General features: G+C 39.0%; 2 protein-coding genes across 2 annotated transcripts in view; one reads left to right on the top strand and one right to left on the bottom strand.

Annotated features, from left to right (window-relative positions):
- Nucleotides 1-6,632: 6,632 nt before the first annotated feature.
- Nucleotides 6,633-10,160, bottom strand: LOC128741143 (60S ribosomal protein L7). Its single transcript, XM_053836743.1, has 4 exons — nt 10,085-10,160; nt 9,670-10,007; nt 9,251-9,443; nt 6,633-6,949 (listed from the first exon to the last, which is right to left on the bottom strand). Exons 2-4 carry the CDS (start codon nt 10,005-10,007, stop codon nt 6,683-6,685), a joined length of 798 nt encoding a protein of 265 aa, XP_053692718.1. The 5' UTR covers nt 10,085-10,160; the 3' UTR covers nt 6,633-6,682.
- A 6,866-nt stretch (nt 10,161-17,026) lies between these two features.
- The window catches only part of LOC128741841 (activating transcription factor of chaperone), a 38,371-nt gene continuing 33,673 nt past the window's right edge, over nt 17,027-21,724 (top strand). The window contains exons 1-3 of the mRNA XM_053837932.1: nt 17,027-17,171; nt 18,708-18,980; nt 19,041-19,163. Coding sequence (XP_053693907.1) covers nt 18,866-18,980; nt 19,041-19,163 — 238 coding nt within the window. The 5' untranslated portion in view covers nt 17,027-17,171; nt 18,708-18,865. The remainder of the gene's footprint in view (nt 17,172-18,707; nt 18,981-19,040; nt 19,164-21,724) is intronic.

Here is a 21,724-nt window from a genome sequence, read left to right as displayed (position 1 = left end):
GCAGAGCAGATGCGCTGAACTTTCAGGTTCAGAGTTACAAAAGCGGCAGGTGTCGGATGATACCTTGCCGATATTCTTTAAATGATAAAGAGCGGGGCTGCGTCCTGTTAGGAGTCCCGTGATCGTGCGTAGTTCACTACGAGTTAAATGGAGTAGTTTTTTAGCTACTGCAGGGTTTGGGTAGATGAGCTGTTTAGCTTGTTTACAACCCTGTGTTTGATTCCAACGGGATACTATTTCTAGCTTTTTCCATGCCTTTAACGGCGGATGTGGAGGTACCCAGAAACGGTTCAGGACCAATAAATTGCTGAGCTGATCCTTGTCTTGCCAGGTTGTCAGCAAATTCATTGCCCTCGATTCCGCAGTGACTGGGCACCCAAAGTAATAAAACTTTGTTTTGGCGGGAGAGTTCCCTCAATGCTGTGCTGCACTCCCAAACTAATTTGGACACGCATTTGGCGGACTTGAGTAGTGCTTCTTGGCTGTCCGTCAAGATACCGATTTTCGCATGCCTGTACTTTCGTTTCAAGCATATTGTTGCATAGATGTATATCGCATATACTTCTGCTTGAAAAACGGTATGCCACTTTCCTAATGAGATAGTTTCCCTGATGCCGGGTCCGTAGACTCCGGAGCCTGTGCAGGCCCCCATTTTTTAACCATCTGTAAAAAAACAGATAGTTCCAGATGGAAGATCTGGCCCTTCATTCATTCATTCCACAATAAGCGATCTGTTTCAATCACCTCATATGGAACGTCCATATTGGACCTGGCTTCCATGCAGTCAGAGACTGAAGTTACTAAGGGTGTCAGATTGAATTCCCGAAGTATACGAAGATGACCGATTTGGTCACCTTCGAGTATGGTTTTACTCCTTTGCAACCGTAGTGCGCCGAGCTCTGCTTCCTTCTTCACATGAAGATGCAAAGGCAATAAGCATAGCGTTGCCTCCATGACTGCAGTAGGTGTTGTACGCATGGCACTGGTAACTGTAAGACAGGCCAGGCGCTGAAGTTTGGCTTGGGCTGTCACCTCATTCACCTTTGGCCAACATACGACTGCAGCATAGATTATCCTAGGCCGTGCAATAGTAGTATATGACCAGAAGGCTAGTTGAGTTTTCAATCCCCAGGTTTCAATCCCCAATCCCCAGGACCGTAGATTTACCGTGTTGGTATGCATGTTGATTTACATGTAACGGAGAGTTTTTCAGAAACTCATTGCGGATATAGTTATCCGAGATTTTCTTCATCAGCTTAAGAAGCGTTGAAGTCAGACTTATCGGTCTGAAAGCCTTAGGCATGGTTTTGTCTTTTTTGCCAGCCTTAGGTATGAGCACCACCCTTACTTTCCGCCAATTCTCTGGGATATACCCCAAAGTGAAACTGGCTCGAAAGAGGTTGATGAGCTCGGACATTATAACACCGTCCGTTTTTTGTAAGAAAATCGGTAGAATACCATCCGGACCTGAACCGCCCGGACCGCCTCCGTAAACAATCGGCGTGCAAGTAGAACCGAATCATTTGGCACATTGTGTAATGGACCCATTCCACTGTTGCCCGCCTATGTTTTGTCCAGTGGTCACTGTCGAACCAGGGAAGTGCGTGTTCATCAGAGCTTCCAGAGTTTCCCTGGTGGTAACAGTGAGACTCCCATCCTCTTTTTTCAATTGCCCAAGGCCATTGCAATCAGGGATGCCAGGTGATTTTTTGAAAAGTCTTCACGAATCAAGCAAAAATGTCTTCATTTGTCTTCCTTCGTCTTTCCGCCCATTTAAATTGCATGGTGAAGACATGTCTTCAAGCGAAGACATTTCACTTTTTTGTAACAAAAATGTCTTCAAAATGAAGACATGTCTTCACTTCTGGCATCTCTGATTGCAATGGTCCTTGGACATCACTTTCTGCAGACACGTAGCCTCTGGCAGAGTTTGAATGCTTGCGCAAAATTTAACTCGTGATTTCCTTTTGGCTCTGCGTAGCTCAGCGTTGTATTTGGTGAAGGAAGCTCTGTAGTCTTCCCAGTTAGACGTAATTTTGGGCCTGTTGAACCGACGCCTTGCCTTCCGACGGAGATTGCTAAGCGTCTCATTCCACCAGGGCACATCACGGCAAACTGTTCGCGTGTTTTCGGGACAGTTTGTGTTATACGCGTCTGTGATCCTACATTGCATGTCACTAGCGGCGATATCCAGCTCAACTGGAGTTCGTGTATTATTGTGACAGGAACTACGTGAGGCAATCCGATGATCCCTAAAGGAACTCCAATTGGTATTCCTCGGATTCCTGAATTGTTCTCTCTTTAGAGGATTAGCCTCGATGTCGAAAATGATATGTCAGTGGTCTGATAAACTTGGTTCATCAGAGACATGCCAATTTTTGACTTTTTCAGCTATAGAGGCGCTACATAGAGTAAGGTCTAGGACCTCTTGTCTGATAGCGTTTATAAAGGTGGGGTCATTCCCTGTATTGATTACATTGACATTAGAAGTAAGATATTGAAGTAGGTACTCATCCCTGTTTATTTGTGTCCGAGCTGCCCCATATCGTGTGGTGCGCATTTGCGTCGCAGCCTATCACGTACGGTTTGTTGACTGCCCTGAAGTACCGCACAAGTTCAGCAACCTCAGCCGGTGGTAATTCGTCCTTGTCCCCTGGAAAGTAGGCGGACGCAACGACTTTCTCCTGCTTCCCTCTAGTCGTCGGGACTACCACCGTAATGGCAACGACGCACAGTGCGTTGAGCCATAGATAAAAATCATTTTTCACTTTTTTTAATCGGGTATACTAAGTATTTAAAATTGTTTATAGATGCCTTCTGCTATATAAACAAGTATTAGTTTGCTTGGGAAAGCGTCACAACTACTATTACAAGCGTTCAAACTGTCAAGTTGCAGAGTAGATTTTACTTACAAATTTTGCTTTCATTTTTGAAGGTTATTCTTCACGCTCGTAAAAGTTTCATAGTTTGTGTAATCAAAATCTTTAAAATGGAGAATAACAATCAAGATTAGTAGAATAAATTTTGGTTATAGAAGGAATTCATTTTGACCTCACTCCTAAGAAATCGCCCCATAGAAACGACATAGATATTGTCCTTCAAAAAAACAGAACTCCAACTTTGATTACTGATTTAAAAAATGTTCCACCGACTTCCAAGCTAAAATATACACAGAATAATTGTTCAAAGTGCCCTCTACAAGATCGAACAGGTTTTAGCTGCAACTATGCAAGATATTTCAATATTTGTAGATCAACGTCAAGCACTGATAAACCGTCAGATTTCCGTTATTATGTTATCCCTGTTAGAAGAAACCACTGTCTATGAAGCTTTGTGCTATTACTGTTCAAAATTAAACTCAAAGCGATTTTATTTCATATAGCGAGTAAATATTTCTTTAAAAAAATTAATAAACTTAATCGGTATTAAGTATTGCCAATTTTTCCCGTTTCTCGGGTTGATAATAATGACATATAATCGATGATAACGGTTTTCCTGCTGGAAATTTGTTTCGCGGATGTAATTAGAAGGTTTTCAAAAATTTCCCAACAAAAACAGAACGCCGAGCTACAGACTTTGTCTCAAATTATGCCACGGAAAATTATTATTTACTTTTCCGTTACAGCTGAGAATGGCAAAAAAGGCTTAAGTATTACTTAAACACTAGCCCTGTTCACAGATATAGATTTGTTAGTGCGAAACTATATTTTGCTTAGAAGTGCAAACGTCTTCCATAAACATAGCTTTCCAAGCTTTCATGCACTGAAGAAAAACTTTTCGATTACCGAAATTACAGCCAAGATTGCGCTGGTGAATTCAGGATCAGGGATGAATCCGAGAGTCCTTTTTCCAGCGATATGCTGTCGAGGTTAAAGTCCTCTTCCATCCCTGTGTCCATCACTTCGCCAGTATCGTCCGTGACGATCGGACTGCGCACTTCCGGTCTACCGTCGGTCGCCACCTCTACACATACCGGAGTAGGTTTATCACCAACTCTTGGAGATCGTTGGTTGCCCCATCAATTATTTTTTCAAGGTTATCCATGGCGATGGTTGTACTCTGCTGGGGAGAAAACCAACGGTTGTTTACCAGCTTGGAACAGAGGGAGCAATTACTGCACAGGGTGCTCTGGTACCATGCAGGCTCCGTTCGGCCTTGGGAAACTTTATTAGACCCCCCCAAGCATTCATCCCTAGGCACGGGTCGCGTTACACCGAGGATTGGGGTCCTCCTCCGCACTCTGCTCAGAATGTAGCATGCTCCTAGACTACTTGCTACATTGAGAGCAAAAGATTTTTACAAGATTTGCCGCGGAAGAGACTCGATGTGCAGTTCCGGATGGATCCACCATAAATTTACCATGGAGCCATCCAGAGCTGCACGCCGAGCGACAAATCTCAACACTCCTCCTTTATTCTGGCTTGTGACAGACAGCTCGGGTCCCGATCCAATTTCCCCATCACTTGTTCACGCTTTTTAGGGAGCCACCCGTGGCGGTTCATCAGCGAAGGTCCGTCACTGGCGGAGTTAACTTGGTTGACTTGTCTTGGTTACGACAAGACAATTTTTGGAGTGATTGAATACATTCCCAGACAAGTTTTGATGTACATGTCGCCGACTTTAGCGCGTTTAGAGCTGCTTGGCTGTCGGACATGATGCATATATTTGAATGTCTATAGTTCCTGCGCAAGCACGCAGTCGTACATTCTAGAATTGCTTGTATTTCAGCTTGGAATACAGTTGACCATCTGTCCATAGAAATTGACATGTCTATTCCTGGGCCAGTTACTCCTGCTCCTACTTGATTGTCTATTTTTGAACCATCTGTATAGAAAACTGTCGAGCCTGGACGAATATCGGGACCACCATCTTTCCAGGAATCACGTCTAGGTTCAAATACACGAAATATTCGGTTGAAGTTGTATTTTTTCTCCATCCAATCTTCATTACTGGTTACAAGAGGATTAATACTAAAAGTTTTTAGAATACTGAGATGACCGGTTAAGTCCCCTTCAAAAAGGTTTATTGACCTTTTGATCCTCAGAGCACTTTTTTCAGTTTCTAATTGTATCGACTGATGCAATGGAAGTATATAGAGTGAAACATCCAATGCCTTCGAAGGTATACTTCTCATTGCACCTGTTATTGAGAGAGTGGCTAGCCTTTGAAGTTTTTCCAGCTTTATTCGGGTAGTTTTCTCTTTCGTTTTTGGCCACCAGACCAACGAAGCATAGGTAATCCTGGGTCTCACGATGGCCGAATAGATCCAATGGATCATCTTCGGTGTCAGTCCCCATTGCTTACCAAAAGTTCTTTTACATATCCATAGAGCATTTGTTGCTTTGGTTACTGCTATAGTTACTATATATATAGTTCGGCGGATAGAAAATTGGGAACCAAATAAACGTCAAAAGCTTTTCAAAATCCAAAATGCAGGAGTAATGTTAAAAATACACATTTTATTTTCATAGAACTAGTCATTTTCAACACCCGCCAGTGATTATTTCTCGTAAAAACCTGCACATTTCACCACAATTTCAAATTTAATTTCATAAATCAGGGATGCCAATTCGCCTGGTTTTCTATCCGCCGAACTATATATATAGTAACTAAAGTTACTGCTTGCTCTAGATGTATGTTCCAATGAAGTAATTTGCGGTTTCGTCACTAACCAGAATGACATTAGCTGAGGATCGGATATGTATAGGAGTGAGAGGGGAGCGAAGAGTGGAGGAGAGGATCCGGGAGTTTGATATTTGATGTTTTTGATATTATTCCTACTGCAAACAGCCTCAGCGAGGGCCTCAGCTAATGTCAAAAAATCCTTATATGTGTGCGTGGTGGAATACTTCATTGAGTTTCTACAGTTACATAAACTGCATAACCGTAACTGGCACCCGAAAAATAACCTGTTCACCCTAAAGCATTGTTAATTCGGGGAACAAAACTTGATATTAGCTGTACCTTATGCAGTTTGAGATAATTTAGACTGTTTAATGCAATTTATCGATAATTTTTGCATTTTTGTGATTTAGGTATTATAGTTACAAAATAGGTATATTTTTCTGTAGCATGAATGAAAATACGACAGGAGTTTATAGTAGAGTGAAAGCAGAATGAAAATAGGTGTTCGTTACGCTGAAATCCTACCGTGCCGGCCACTCCGTTGATTTCAGGTACCTACCACGATTAAGGAATATAGGTATACCGTTACTGGATGCCGAAACTGCATAAAACACATACTAGACAAGCGCTCCCCTAGGGACTACGGATGTGAAACTACTGGGTCATTCGCTGAAGACTAGTTGTTTTGAAGTAGCAGCTGTTACCGACAGAAACGGTATAGATACGCAGAAATCACGAGTTACCAGCACCGTTCAGGATTTTTTTTTTATACCGGTGAAAATCGGAGTAGATAGGAGGCAGGACAACACGTTGATAGGCCAAACGACACTGCAATGAACTTTTCTTTTTCTACAGAAATAAATGTACCGCTAGTATAAGTTAGCTAAATGATGTCGAACTGAGATGAGAGGCTAGATAAATATCGAACTAAAAACAAAAAAAAAATACCGTTAGCTAGATGGAATTGAGTGAAATAAGGCAAATAAATCATAACGCACAGGTGACTTTTGTTTAAATTTTATTCATAACTCGCTCGCAGTCAATCCTGAACGTTCACTTAAATCATACGTTTGATAAGTTCATTGATCTTATCCTCGCGGTTGCCGAAGTCACCACCTTCCACGTAGTGGTTGTTCTTCTTGCGCCAGCCACCGGTTGGTGTGTTCAGTTTAAACGGCCACAGGAAATTGTTGACCTTGCGGAACAGGGAACCGGCCGTGTAGATCTGGTACACCATGTCTTCGACGCACTGCAGTTTGTAGCCGGCACGCAGTTTGCGTTCAATTACAAAGTTGTCGGTGATCGGAATGCGGCTATGTCGGTGCTAGAAATGAAACGATACAAATCATTTGACTATATTTATGTGAACATTTGAAGAATGCGTAATTCTATATTTAGCATTCCTGAAAGTATGTCTGAATAATCTTATTAAACCATTTAAATAATTTTATGTTTAAATACTCCTGTTAGATTGTTGCGATATATAGAGTAGTGGTTCCCAAAGTTTTTTGGTTCGAGATTTCCGTATGTTATTTTACTGTGAGCTAAATTTTTGTTAAACCCCTGCGGGTTCACGAACCCCCATTTGGGAAACGTTGATAATCCTGGTAAATTCATAATTGTTCAAATGAAACATATTCAAATGTGAATTAATTTTTAATCAAAAATTTAGTGTAAGCCTCTTCTTCTTCATCTGTTCGACCTTCCGCACCCGTGGTTAGCTTTGAACTCAATTAAAGTAGTTTTTCAGTAGATAAGCGCAAAAGTATAAACATAACGTAGTAGTTTTCTAGTTTCCAAAATAGGTTGTTGAACATAGAATACTGGTGCAGAGTTTCCCATACATTTAGTACGGAAGAAAAAATAATCTTCAACTTTTAGTTTTCTAAAATTTATAATAATTTCGAATTGGCCTAATGGAAGACGGACGCCTAACATCCTGGCAAAAAGATATACGCTACCGTACTACAATGCGGAATACCCACGAATGGCCGAAACACACATGGCAGAATCATGAGAGGCCGAAATAACAAATGGCATAAAAGATCTAATGATCGAATGACATATTCTTCCCGCCTTCAACCTGCACAACTGTTGGGTATATGCTGTACTTACTCGCTGCCGCTCGTTCGGATTCAATTAATAGCGTTTTTCAACCTAGGTTCGCCCTAGTTCCAATCGAACGGCTGTCAAAACGTTTGTTTTTTACTCAGGTTGAACTTAGTTTCACTCTGTATTGAACTTTTTAGTCGTCGGGTTCGCTCTGGGTTTTTTTTCACAGTTTCAACCCCGCTGTAAGCAATACACGGACAAATCAAAAATGTTTATTCAGTGGTCAAGTTGGAACTAACCCAGGTTGAAAAACAAAAACGGTATATGTTAACTGCTTTCCAATTGATAAATGCTTTTTTTTATTTGAATAGTTATATTAGGCATTCCGATAAAATTCGTCTTTTCATGCCAAGCCTTTCGAGGGGGTTAGCGGTTCGGCATTTCCTGATCCGACCAAATTGAGATTCGGTCAAATATAATTTCGGTTTTCGGTCTTGACTGTTGCTGAAATTCGGCCATTTGGATTTCGTCTATTTGTGTTTCAGCCCCTATCTCCTATCAATACTGTCATTTCGATTTTCAAATCAAACGTTTTCCAAATTAAAGATTTTTATAACGTTTTTGTTTTTGCTTAGGTTCAAACTTCGTTCGCCGTAGTTCCAATCGAACAACTGTCAAAACGTTTGTTTTTTCACTCAGGTTGTAGTTATAGCCTTGTTTTTTTAACTTATAGCGTTTTCGTTTTTGGGTTGGTTCCAAACCGACCACTAAATAAACAAACATTTTCGGGAGAATAAACAAACGTTTTCAGGTTGCCAGTGTATGGCTCATGGCGGGGTTGAAACTGAAAAAATACCCAGAGCGAACCCGTCGTCTAAAAAGTTCAACCCAGAGCGAAACTAAGTTCAACCTGAGTGAAAAAAAAAACAAACGTTTTGACAGCCGTTCGATTGGAACTAGAGCAAACCTAGGTTGGACCTAGGTAAAAACAAGAACGCTATTAGGTTAGTTCCAACAAAAGCACTGAGTAAACAAACATTTTCGGGAGAACCCGACAACCTGAAAACATTTGTTTATTCTCCCGAAAATATTTTTTTTATTCAGTGGTCTGGAACTAAGCCAGGTTAAAAAACAAAAACGCTACAAGTCTAATGAAATTTTACAATTACGCGAAATAATCCAAAAAAACTTTACAGATACAACCTACTGTAATGAACCGTCAGAAAATGGAGACTGTTTTATTCAGTTGTTCTGTACTCATTTTTTAATTTTTGAAAATTTTCAACACCATGCTTCGGCAAAAAAAACTAAACGTGGTTAACACATGTCAAAATTATAAAAATAGCGATTTAGTGCATTTAAGTTTTTTTAACAAGTTAATTTAAGTATCTGTTTCGAATTGTTTAGGTATATGTTTATAAACATACCTGATACGAAAACACATGTAAAATTAAACCCGATTATATGCATTTTTTAATGTGGGGTAATAACACTTCTTTTTGTTGCTAACAAGTGAAACTCGCTTCGCTATTCGCAAGTATTTCACATTTTTTGAATAAGATAGCACACTTACCTTGACGAACCCACGTTTGTAGATCAAACTGCGAACCGATTTCAGCGTAGGGTATCCGTAGGTAATGTACGGCTCAGCAATACGAAGCATATTCTTCGTGGCTTTATTCAGCTTGATGAAAGTAGCGTTGTTGATCTGACGAAGACGGAACAACTGCAGCACCTTGCGTACCTTCGGAGCAACTTTGTTGATACTGAAAATCACAAGAAACGTATTACGTATCGAACAAAACCACATTCTATCGATTTACACTTCGCACTTTTTCGAGTACATAATTACAAGTTTGTTCTAAGCGACGGTAACAAAAATTACATCTCGATTAGATTCACTTAATATTTGCCAAATTACACAATTCGCATTGTGCACATATGCAATTTTATGCCGATAATCGTTTCGAGTAACACAAAACTTTCACTCACCCGCGAATTCGAACAACGAAGGCTACCTTCGGCTCTGCCGGAATATAAATATTGCCGGCCTTCTTAGCCTCCTTCGCTTTCTCCACGACTTCACGATCCATTTTCAGATACTTCTTAGTATACTTAGCCGCCCTCAGGAGGTTCTGACGCCGGCGAAGCAGCTTAACAGCGTGCAGCTGTCGGCGCCGACGTACAGCTCCCGGACGACCAATGGTCTTGGCTTTAGTTGCCTTCAACTTCGATTCCGGAACCGCAGGCAGTTTCTTAGTTTTAACCACTTTTTCCTTCTTGGCGACCGGCGCCTTCGGTGCCGGGGCTGTTTTCACTTCAGCAGGCATCTAAAATTGTATTATTAGATGGAATTAGTTCAATTTTGACTACAATTTAAGCTATTTTGTAGAACAAAACAAATCACCTTCCTATTGATCCGCACGTTGTACGTCGAAAAGACCGAAAAAGAAGGAAGTTGTCATAGGTTGGTAGCATTGCATTTTGACAATTCAGCACAAAGCACGAATTGTCAAAAAACCAGAAGTCTACACACAATTTCTGCGCATCAAAAAATTTTGAGAACTGTTAACAAATTACGAACTCGATAATCGCTTTTCTCAATTTTTTCCTTGGAAAAACACTAACCATCACCAACCATCAACGACAACGTGTCGTAACGGAAAGTCAGTGATGGTTGCATTTTCAATGAGCGCATTCACACGAGTGCGTTGACGTTCCGTGATGTGACGTTCCGGACGCGTGTGAATGCGCACCACAGGGAACAGACATCCAAGCGAAAGGTCCCCACTTGAATAAAACTTATGTCCAATTAGTTGGGAAACTATATAGTGATGATGTCGCTGAAGGCGCATAAAATTCTACACTAAACTCACAACAGCTAGCTTCTAGCACTAGCATAACGCTTATAGTCCACATATACTAGCGCCAGAGGAGCCAAAGGTTGTCAGTGTGCAAGTCAAAAGAATCATTTCGTTGGGAAACTATAGTCACAGACAAACAGACATAACACTCGTTTTCCATTCTTCGTACCGATTAAACCGTCATTTCAAATTTAGGCTTAGTTGGGAATGTCTCCGTTTTGGTCAAAGTGGCGCTTTTTGACAAAAGAAGGGAACTTCCCCATAAAGCATAATTGCTACTTCGAGGGATACGCATGTTGCTATTTGGTACCGTGGACCCCCGTTTGTTTGACCGTTTTTAATCTGAACACTTTTTGATTTGAACCCCGTTGGTTTGCACGACGTGCAAATTAAAAATGGTTCAAATGTCATTCTCAATGTGACATCACTTGCTCGTGCAGACAATGCACATAAACACGATTTGTTTGTACTGATCTAGCGTGTTTAATCTGTTTCAAAATGCGTTTTCCCAACGATTATGGTAGAAATCTGACTGGAGAATGAAATATTCGGTGCTTGCATTTGCCAACTGAATCAAACCACCAAAACAATAACAAAGAACAGGGTAGCCAACTCACACAAGCTCCAGCATATTTAGGGTTACCAGTTGTTCAAATTAAAAGCTAACCCCGTTAGTTTGCATGAGGAATCGTTAAAACGAACGGGGGTCCACTGTATTTGGGAATATATATCATAGATTGTGCTAGTGTTCAAGCTAAAGGTGAGGTACGATAATTTTTGTTGATTTTTCTTCCAAGAGTTATGTCTGTTTGTCTGTGCTATAGTGGTGGTGACGCTAGCATATTAGGTGATTTTAATTTAAACTTTTATCAAAGAACTCCCGAAAAATTTGTTCCTGAATGGATGTCTATACTCTGATCGTTGGATTCCGAGGGCAGTTCAGTGAAATAAACACCCCATCGACATCTCTATATCGAGCTGCAGTAAACGTCAGCGACAGCATGTCCGGGGCTCAAAATTTGACAGCGGGCCCAAATCAGACTGCTGGCAGTTGAGTGAAACGCAGTGCTGAATTGCTATCTCATTTTCGCACACACGAGATGTTGGCGGCGAGAACATGGTTGTCTGCCATGGGCTTGGAAATAAATATTTATTGTTTAAATATTTTGGCTGGCAGCCAAATCTGCAGTATTTGCCCTATTACACGGAGCGAAAAAGCTCCAGTTTATTTCAAACAAAACGATTGTTGTTTTAAGCCTCAATAAAATATTTTTATAACAACCTATATTGTTGTATTGGAAATATTGTTGTTTCCAAACGAGATTCTGTTTGAATCAAGTAAATATTGTGTTTTGCAGCTGTACCTGGATTAATCCAGATTATTTTCTCTAATGCCAATGTATATGACAAAAGAAAACAGCAACATTGCAGTTGTCACTCTTTCTCGTTCTCACTCACAGCATTCGCATTTTCGCACTTTTTGTGCCAGTCGCACTTTTAGACTGCGGTGTCCAGTAAGGTGCAAAATGCGGGATAACAGTTTTGAATTAAAAGTAAAGTATTTTCAAATTTGAAGTTGACATTGATGTAACAATAAATATTTTCATTTCAATCATACATTTCAGTTTGAAACAAAACGAAATTTTTGTTTGTGCGTAAAACAACCATAAATATGGTTGAAACTACATTTTTATTCTCCGTGTAGGAATGTATCCAGCTTTCCACGAGCGATAATGGCGGCTATTGAGCACAATCTTTTGACATTCATTGCAGGAGCGTCGAATTCGCCCTGCCGGAGTTACTATGGAAACATCCATGATTGTTTGTTGTTCGAGTGTAAAAATGAAAACATTGTTTAATTTTACAGATCAGCTGTAGTGGAACATGATTGAACGGATTCAATCTTTTGTAACGGTTTGCGGCCATAATTTCCTGAAAGCACCGGCTCAGAATACTTTTTACAATCGTCCGAATTAAACATTCGAGTGCACTCAGAGGCAAACATTAATTTCATATTGGTCGAGGCCTTGCCAAGTTTGCTCTCGAACAGCGTCTCGACTTGATAAGAAACTTTCCGTTGCGTATATGGATGAACATTCTCCCAGAAGTTTGCGAAAACTGCGAAGCCAAAAGTAATACAACTCATTATCTGTTTAATTAAATATGTTCCTCTTCAGCTGATCTGCAAAATTAAACAATGTTTATATTTTTACATTCGAACAACAAACAATTATGGATGTTTCCATAGTAACTCCGTCAGGGTGAACTCAACGCTCCTGCAATGAATGTCAAAAAATTGAGCCCACTTGTGCTCAATAGCCGCCATTTTCGCTCGTAGAAACCTGGATATGACGAAACGAAGCAGCAACATTGTTGTTGTTGCTCTTTCTCTTTCTTTCAGTGATTTCAGTTTGTCGCAGTCAGGCTTCATTCTAGGTTTTTTGCTCAGTAGATGCTTCGTACTTACTATGAGGCTGCTACCCCGTTAGTATTATCACCCAGGTAACCGCTAAGCACTGAATTAAGCTTGAAAGCTGCTCTAAATTTGCAAGTTACATGCTGCCAGATATAATTCAGCATTGTCAAAGCATAGCAGCTTTAAAATGGCATTCTCAATGCTGAATTAATATTTACTTGAAGCACTATGAAAAGCTGATTAGATGCTCTAAGCAAGCTTTATTGCCGTTACCGGCATCAAAAGAGATTTTGAACACTGCTCACACTTGCAGGAAATCTCCTTGCGAACGTACGCGTGATAACAGAAAAAATGCTTCCCTCTCTTTTTGTCTTACGCAAAATCCTGCACCGCCGATTGAATAAACATCAACACGAATCTATAGGGCATATGCATACGGATAATATGCAAGAAATATTTCTATCCAGCTTTTTACGCGCTATAATGGTGGCCGCTATAAATTGTGTTCGTGATATGCGAACAATCTTTTTGACAACTCTGCATACATCAAATCTGGCACTTTTCTCTTGCAACACTACCGTGCTCTTTCTTTCGTTTACGCCAAAGAAGGAGAGCAAAAATGTGCGAAATGTAAACAAAACTATTGCTCTCCTTCTTTTGCGTAAACGAAAGAAAGAGCAACATTGCCTTACAGGAGAAGAGTGCCCAGTTTTGATGCATGCAGAGTTGTCAAAAAGATTGTTCGCGTATTACGAACACAATTTATAGCGTCCTCCATTATAGCGCGTAAAAAGCTGGATACATGTATGCCATCACATAAAAAGAAAATAAAAGGTAGGTAATTCTCCCAAAGCGCAACTTATGGAAGATATGTGAAAAACAAAATCTTTCCCTCCATTCCGCCTTGATAAGCAAATCAAACATCCGAGTTAAGAATTTCGGTAATTTAAGTAGAGCTATTGGCAGCTGACTCGCAACTACCGTTTACAGATCAACTGGTAAAGGCGTTGCCCTACTCCTCTATTCCTATTCCTATCGACAGATTGGCTGGCGGTTCAATTCTAACCGAAAAAGAAAATAACAAAAAGCAATCTTGAAACGTCAACAAAGTACGCCATATAAGCAATTAAGCATAACAGAGAGGGAAGATAAAAAAGGATGTACAATATATTTTTCGCATTTTTTTATGTTTGACGTTTTACCGTTACGCAACAGGCGTTACGTTTTATGACTTTTGTAAAGCTACAAGCACTAATGTAGCCGGATATTTCGCCAAAACCGGCTTTCTAGCTGCTTTTTATAGGCATATTGAACTATGCTGCACGATATGGTGTGCACCATAGGCTAATAAAAAGCTAGATTTCTGCTTCTTTAAGTGCTCACTGGTTACTTGGGTATATAGTTTCCCAACTAATTTGACATAAGTTTTATCCAAGTGGGGACCTTTCGCTTGGATGTCTGTTCTCTGTGGACTTGATACAGATTGTTAGCATCATGTTTACCACAATGAGTCCTGTAGAAAAACAGCGACACTGGCATTCTACACTGAGAAAACTTTTCGTATAGTTTCTATGTGTTTCACACATAGATTTTTTCCATGTGCCCAGTAAATGAACTTTATGTGCCAAACAGTTACCATTTATGTGTTTTTAAAATTTACCTTTAAAATTTGCACATACTATTCATATGCATATAATTTTCATGTTTACTTCTGGGCGGATTGTGTTTATATGTGGTACATAATAATCATAAGGATTTTCATATGGAAATTTTCCATTAGTTATGTGCGGATTATTTTGAGTGTATATATATTGATTCTACTATCGTAACGGAACGTCAGTGATGGTTGCATGCATTTTCAATGAGCGCATTCAGTAGAATCAATATATATAGAATACCAGTGTCGCTGCAGTGCTCGTGGTAAACATCACACATTTGAAAATTACGTATTTACACTGTATGCGCTTATGTGTGAGTGATCGATTCGAAACGGGAATCTGATTGTCAAACTAAAAAGGCAACCCAATAAAAAATCCTTCTGCTTTTCCGTAGGATAAATCACCCGATTTGGTCGTTTTGGGGTATTTTGTCGGCAGGAAAATTTTCTATTTTGCAATTTGACAATGTAGTTCCCGTATCCAAGACACGAACCAGCAACATATTTGCCACCAAAATATCCATGAAACACCAGCGACACTGGCATTCTATATATATTGATTATACTGCGCATTCACACGAGGGCCTTGACGTTCCGTGATGTGACGTTCTGGACTCATTCGCTATGACGGCGCCGCAGTGGAGACACCTACATTAGTTTCGAGTATGCGTGAAGCAGAATAGCGATTTGTTAAAGAGTGCAAAGGACAGAAACATGTCGGAAATAATTTTCACGCATTCAGCTATGGGCAGTTCTGTAAGTTGAAAAGAGGTCGTGCGGTGCCGTCATTGCGAATTGAAAATATGCAAGCGACCATCACTGACGTTCCGTTACGATACACTCAGAATATTCTGCACATAACTAATAGTAAATTTCCATATGAAATCCCATATGATTATCATGAGCCGCATATAAACACAATCCTCCCAGAAATACACATAAAAATTATACGCGTATGAACAGTATGTGCAATTATACACATAAAAATTATACGCATATGAATAGTATGTGTCAATTTTTCGCTTGCACATAAATGATAACTGTTTGGCACATAAAGATCATTTACTGGGCACATTGCAAAAATCTATATGTGGGACACATAGAAACTATACGAAAAGTTTTCTCAGTGTACGTTGCCGATGATGTTCGCTGATGGTCCGTGTGATTCCAACTTTATCCGCCCTTTTGAAATGTTGGTCGACATTTTGGTCGCGAAATGCTGGCAATTCTGTGTTGTGTAGAGTTTATCGACAAAATTACAAAAGGGATATGGATAAAAAAGATTTTATGGTCTGCTCGCACTCATACAAAATCGTGTAACGAACTGTGTGTCCAAAGTAAATTGATATATACCAGGTATGTGACCATCGAGGGTTGCATTAGTGTGTGTAGAAAGAAGAAGAAATAGTTCTGAAATATGGTGGAACTTGCATGAAAATTAAAACTAAATTAATTGTAATTAATGAATGCAGCTATATTATTCCAGAGAAATATTTGAACATTTACAATGAAATGTAAGGAATATATTTTTAAGTCATTTGCACTTGTAGCCTTCTCTAATTATGCGTAAAAAATTTGAGAACATAGGTGACTAACTATTTCGATGTACAATTGAAAAATGAATTAATGTTTCTAATACTTCACGATCAATACGGTATACGGTTGCTTAAATTAAAACACGTTCCGTCCAACATTTTGCTTGCATGATGCTCTTGAATATCTGCCTCTGATGTCTTCTTTTAAAAAATAGTTTTATTCGAATAGATGCTTGTGCTACTGCTTGAAAATCCTTAAGTTGAAGTCACTATTCCAAGATGATACCTTTTTATCATAAATTTGCCCGCTCACGTTGTTTGATATATATGCTCTTGTCTCAACACTACGTAGAAAACCATAAAAAGCAATCTTAGATTGCTACAAAACAGTCTTAGATGATAATTAACACTTTAAAAGCTTACCAGAAATCAGACGAAAAATATCGCGGGCGGATTACAATGTTGCTCATGCTGCTTATTGAACAATCATGTCCGAGCATTTTAAAGAATTTCTTTTTTGTTTTACTACTTGTAGGAAAGCGATATAAGGACATTTCTTTGAGATATCTTGATACCGCTTTGACGAAAAAATTTCCGCTTGCAATTTGGAATGTTGTACTTCATTGTATTCATGAAAATACATACTAGAAATAATGTTCTAAGCATAAACATAAAAGCTGTAAGAAAAAAAAAGACAAATCTTGCGTATCCAACGATTTTTTTAAAAAATTAACTAATTTTCCATACAAAATGCTCGAAATCTCAGAACTAGTGTAGATGTGTTAGTGCAAAGTGTATATGACAGCTCGCATTGTCATATACCTGGTATATATCAATTTACTTTGAACACGAATGTCAAATAATATGATTCATTCTCATTTCCCAATGTTACTTGAAAATAGTGTGTTGAAAGTTTTATTCGATTTTATTAAAAGGTGAAAATGGAGTACTAGTTGAAAGCAGCTAGCAGCGCACTGCGGTGCCCAAGTACAACCGAACGAAATTTAGTGGATTAACATGATGTGAGTAATAATTTGCGTCTATCAGGCGTAAAAATGTAAAAATAATACAGCTCCAATGATCAATGCGACGCCATTTACAGAAAGGAGAAAGCTTTTAGGCATATTGACAATATGATAATGTCAACGCTGCGTTCGAGGATATCAATAATTTATTCTTTGTGTTGATTTAGCTGTAAACAAAATAAAAATTTAGGTTTATCTAATTTGCAATTGAATTCAACATATTCGGTGGAGAAATTAGGGTTCAATTAAAAAATGACGTAATCGGTGTTTTCTGTTGCAGAACTCACCTTTCGACGTCAGCAATATAGCGGATGTGGCTAAAATATCAAAATAGGCACCTACCTGCTCTAAAAATGGGAGAAGGATAAAAACCTGATTCTGTTGTTTTCAATATACGCCTTGCGTTTACCCTGGGTATTTTGAGAATACCAGAGAAATAAGTTCTTGTTAGCATTTGCGTGTGCTCAAATTATGCATTGAGCTATTTATTTATTTACTTTTTTACTGGATTTTCAACTTTTGTCCCGAATCAAGTTATTTGGTTTTTTGCTATTTTAAGTTCTTTTTGACAATTCATCTCGGTATAAATATGCTTCAGCATTTTTTTATTCATTGTGTATGAAATTCAATATTTTTCTTCGTTTTTTGTTTTTTGTTAGAAACAGCTTCTGTTAAATTCAATTTTAGAATCAAAAAAATATTTTTTAAACTGAATGCATACTCCTTGTGTGTTTACAAAAATTGGAAGCCACCCCACCCTCCCCTTAGAGGGGTAGGAGAGGTGATAAAACGCCATAGAAAGAAATCCTGCCTACAAAATTCCTCACATGCCAAAATTTGGTTTCATTTGCTTGACTGAAGTTTTTGGAGCGTCTTAGTAGAATACGAAACCTAAAAATAAAAAAAAACCTTTGTTATAGTATAACAAAGGTAAAAATAAGAAAACTTATCCAATAGACACATAGTAGAATTAAATTGGATAAGTTTTCTTATTTTTTTTTTTTTTGATTTTTAGGTTCATTTGCTTGATTGGTTCTAAAGTTATGAGGAAATTTTTGCTTAATTTGAATGCGTGCGAAGACTAGTTTTATAATTTTCCTAAAAAAACCTGCGCTAAAAGTCACTTGCCATCAAATGGCCCGGTTCTACTAAGATTCGGATCGACGACCCCCCGCTTGTCAAAGCAGACTCGGTAACCGTGTAGCTACCGGGCTCTTCTGGCTCTGTGGTTACCGTTACCGGTTGTTTAGCTCTCACGGATCATCAGATTTCATTCCTGATCAAGCCAAGTATTTTTCGAACTGGACGTTTTCGAAGTGTTTTGTAATGCTTATGTTTAATTGACCGTGACCGTAACAAACCCATGGGTTAAAACGCGCGGTATTATAATTTTTAACAGAAAGAAAGTTTTCAATGTAATGTAACGTGGGTCATGTCGTTCAATATTATTTTCTCTTAGAATGCTTTCTGATATAATATATCTGTTACAAATAGCAATTAGAATATTCATTATATTATTTTATTTATTCGCAGAGCCGAAATGGCATCTTACACAAGCAAAATGGCGTCCCCAGCGACAGACCCGAGTTTTAAATTCCAAACATCATCATTGTCTCCTACATTTAAATTTACACAATCTTTACCATCGTCGTTTTTTGATTCCAAAACCGTGACATCGATCGAAAACTGCGATGGAGTCCTGTCAATTTCTGGACTGGGAGGGCAAAATGGAGCCAACATCTCCATTCTCCCAGGACTCCTCCTGCGTTGAGGAGCTAATCTCTGAAGACTACGATTTCTGCAATGGTAGGATTGAACGCAGGGAACTAAGAAGCCTCCATAGTAATATTTTTTCTACCTTTATAGAAGGCCTCTTCAGTAACGCTCTCTTCGATATTATTATGGATACTAAACCTGTCATAACATCGGACTTAATGGTGGATTCATCCTTAATTATTTCTAAGCCCCCGGTAGAGAAAGTCAAAAAAGGTTAGTGCGAAAATTTTTCTCTAACGTTTTATTCACATTTTACTATCATTATACGGTACTATTATTGCACCAAAACCAAAAGTACCAAAACCAATGAGTGGGACATGTACAATGTATGTAGTTTGACAGCCACACCACCCCGCTGTTATTTGCAGCTAGTTACCGACAAGAAGAATTTAAATAGGATTGTGGATGCCAATTTACTACAGTTATGCAGTCAAAAAAAAGGCTGATAAACAGCAACCTTCAGTATAAAACGCCAGGGATGCTAATAAACGATTGATTTACTGCCTATACTAATGCTTATTGGTTACCCGGGTATAGCATGAAAATAACATGCGAAAATGGACAATATACATAAAAGAATACTTTATAAAATTTTTGTAATGCGTCTTTTTTGTGTAAAGTTCATAGAATCAAATAGCTTTATTCCATTTAGTTTGGACCACACTAATTTTTTGGCTGAGGTCCCATTACCAATCTGACGGTAAGAATAGCATGTCGATATTATCGGTCAGTCAGGAGCATGGTTCTCAAACGGTTTACTTTCAGGACGTCATGTGGATGCAAGTTTATTGACCAAATTACACATTTGTTTTGAAATATGGCTCATTTCCCAAACATGTGTTTTTTTCATATACACTCAAGTTGCTTTTTACGCGGAGGATACGTCCCGCGTAAATCCAAACCGCGTAAATTCCGAAAACCGCGTAAATTCCGAAAAGCGCGTAAAAAAACGGGTAAATTCTGAAAACCGCGTAAATTCCGAAAACCGCGTAAAAAAACCAAAATTTCTCGTAAAAAAAACTTTGTGGATTTCAACACTACGCGAAAAAATGGACGTTTTGAGCACATCCGCGTAAATTCCGAAAACCACGTAAAAAAACCGCGTAAATTCCGAAAACCGCGTAAAAAAACCCCGTAAATTTCGAAAACCGCGTAAAAAAAAACTGCGTAAATTCCGAAAACTGCGTAAAAAACCGCGCAAATTCCGAAAACTGCGTAAAAAAACCGCGTAAATTCTGAAAACCGCGTAAATTCCGAAAACCACGTAAATTCTGAAAACCGCGTAAAAATAGTCGCGTAAAAACACCGCGTAAAAAGCGACTTCAGTGTATTATTGATCAGTTCATAACAGCCCATCGGCAGGCAACCATGTTTTCGCCGCCAACATCTCGTGTGTGCGAAAATGAGATAGCATGTCAGCACTGCGTTTCACTCAACTGCCAGTAGTCTGATTTGGGCCCGCTGTCAAATTTTGAGCCCCGGACATACTGTCGCTGACGTTTACTGCAGCTCGATATAGAGATGTCGATGGGGTGGTTCATAAAGAAATTTTTTATCGATTGATATGAATATCTCAAAAATTTCAAACAAATCGCAAACAACAGCGGGGTAACGCAGGACTATATTTTATCAGTCTGCTTCAGTAATTATAATTTGATATTACAGGGTGTCGATTACCTGGAAAATCAGGGAAAACCTGGAAATGTCAGGGAAATTCGTTTCAACCTGGAAAAGTCAGGGAATGTCAGGGAATTTCATTTGAAGTCAGGGATTTTTGACATGGGAAGAAAATATACCGGAAAAGTTAAGACTTCGCAAGAATAACATTTAGGTACTAAATATCTGGCACCTTTTCACTCAAGGCCTTCGCGTATATCTTAATCAAATATAATACGAGACGTTATTTCTACTCACGTGCTGTGTTCAAATTTGCGAGTTTCGAAATTTCGAATTTCATGAATGTGCGACCTGGTTTAAACCTCAACAACGGTTGAACCGATTTGATCGATTCTGGTTTCAAAGGGAAGTGCTCACAACCTAATCGATCATTATCAATATCTTTAGGATTCTTTGATATTAATTGCAGGGCTGGAAGTTGGTCACTTTTTAGTGACTTGGTCACTTTTTTCAAGCTGGTCTCTTAAAAGTCACTTTTTTGACCAAAAAGTCACTAAAGTCACTTTTTGCCATCAAAAAGTCACTAAAGTCACTTTTTGCCATCAAAAAGTCACTAAAGTCACTATTAAAGTCACGTCGAGTGTCACTGCTTGAATAATTCACTTTTGGTATCTTGTAAATCTCACGCGACACCATTTTGTGGAGTAACTCAACCGAGTCGATCGCTACAAAACTAATAACCGCTGAGCTTGCTTCGCTTAGGTTGTTTATCGCATCGCTATGCTGTCCGTTCTCCTATACTCGACACTCGACAGAAACGAGTCTAGTTGCTGGATGTAACTTATGGAATAGGGCGAATAATCCCATTTTCACTACTGCTAAATAAAACTGCTAAAAATGTTTGGATTTGAAAATATGAAGATTGAAGATCACGTTGTAATCCAGCTTTACAAGCTAGAAAAAATCGATAAAATCGACTTTTTTCTTTAATCACGCCAACATAATATTTCTGAATGTACCACTCAAGTACCGCCAATGCATAATTCCATCCAGCAGAAAACCTATTCTTAATCCAACCCCCCAGCAGAAGAAAATTTGGTCTACACTTACATGCTCGAAATTTCACAGCCAGCTGATTATAGCAAGAGTAAATTTAC

The sequence above is a fragment of the Sabethes cyaneus genome, chromosome 3 (assembly GCF_943734655.1).
Source record: "Sabethes cyaneus chromosome 3, idSabCyanKW18_F2, whole genome shotgun sequence".
Lineage (NCBI taxonomy): Eukaryota > Metazoa > Arthropoda > Insecta > Diptera > Culicidae > Sabethes > Sabethes cyaneus.
The sequence above is the reverse complement of the archived record's forward strand: the minus strand, read 5'-3'. Positions and strand labels throughout refer to the sequence as shown.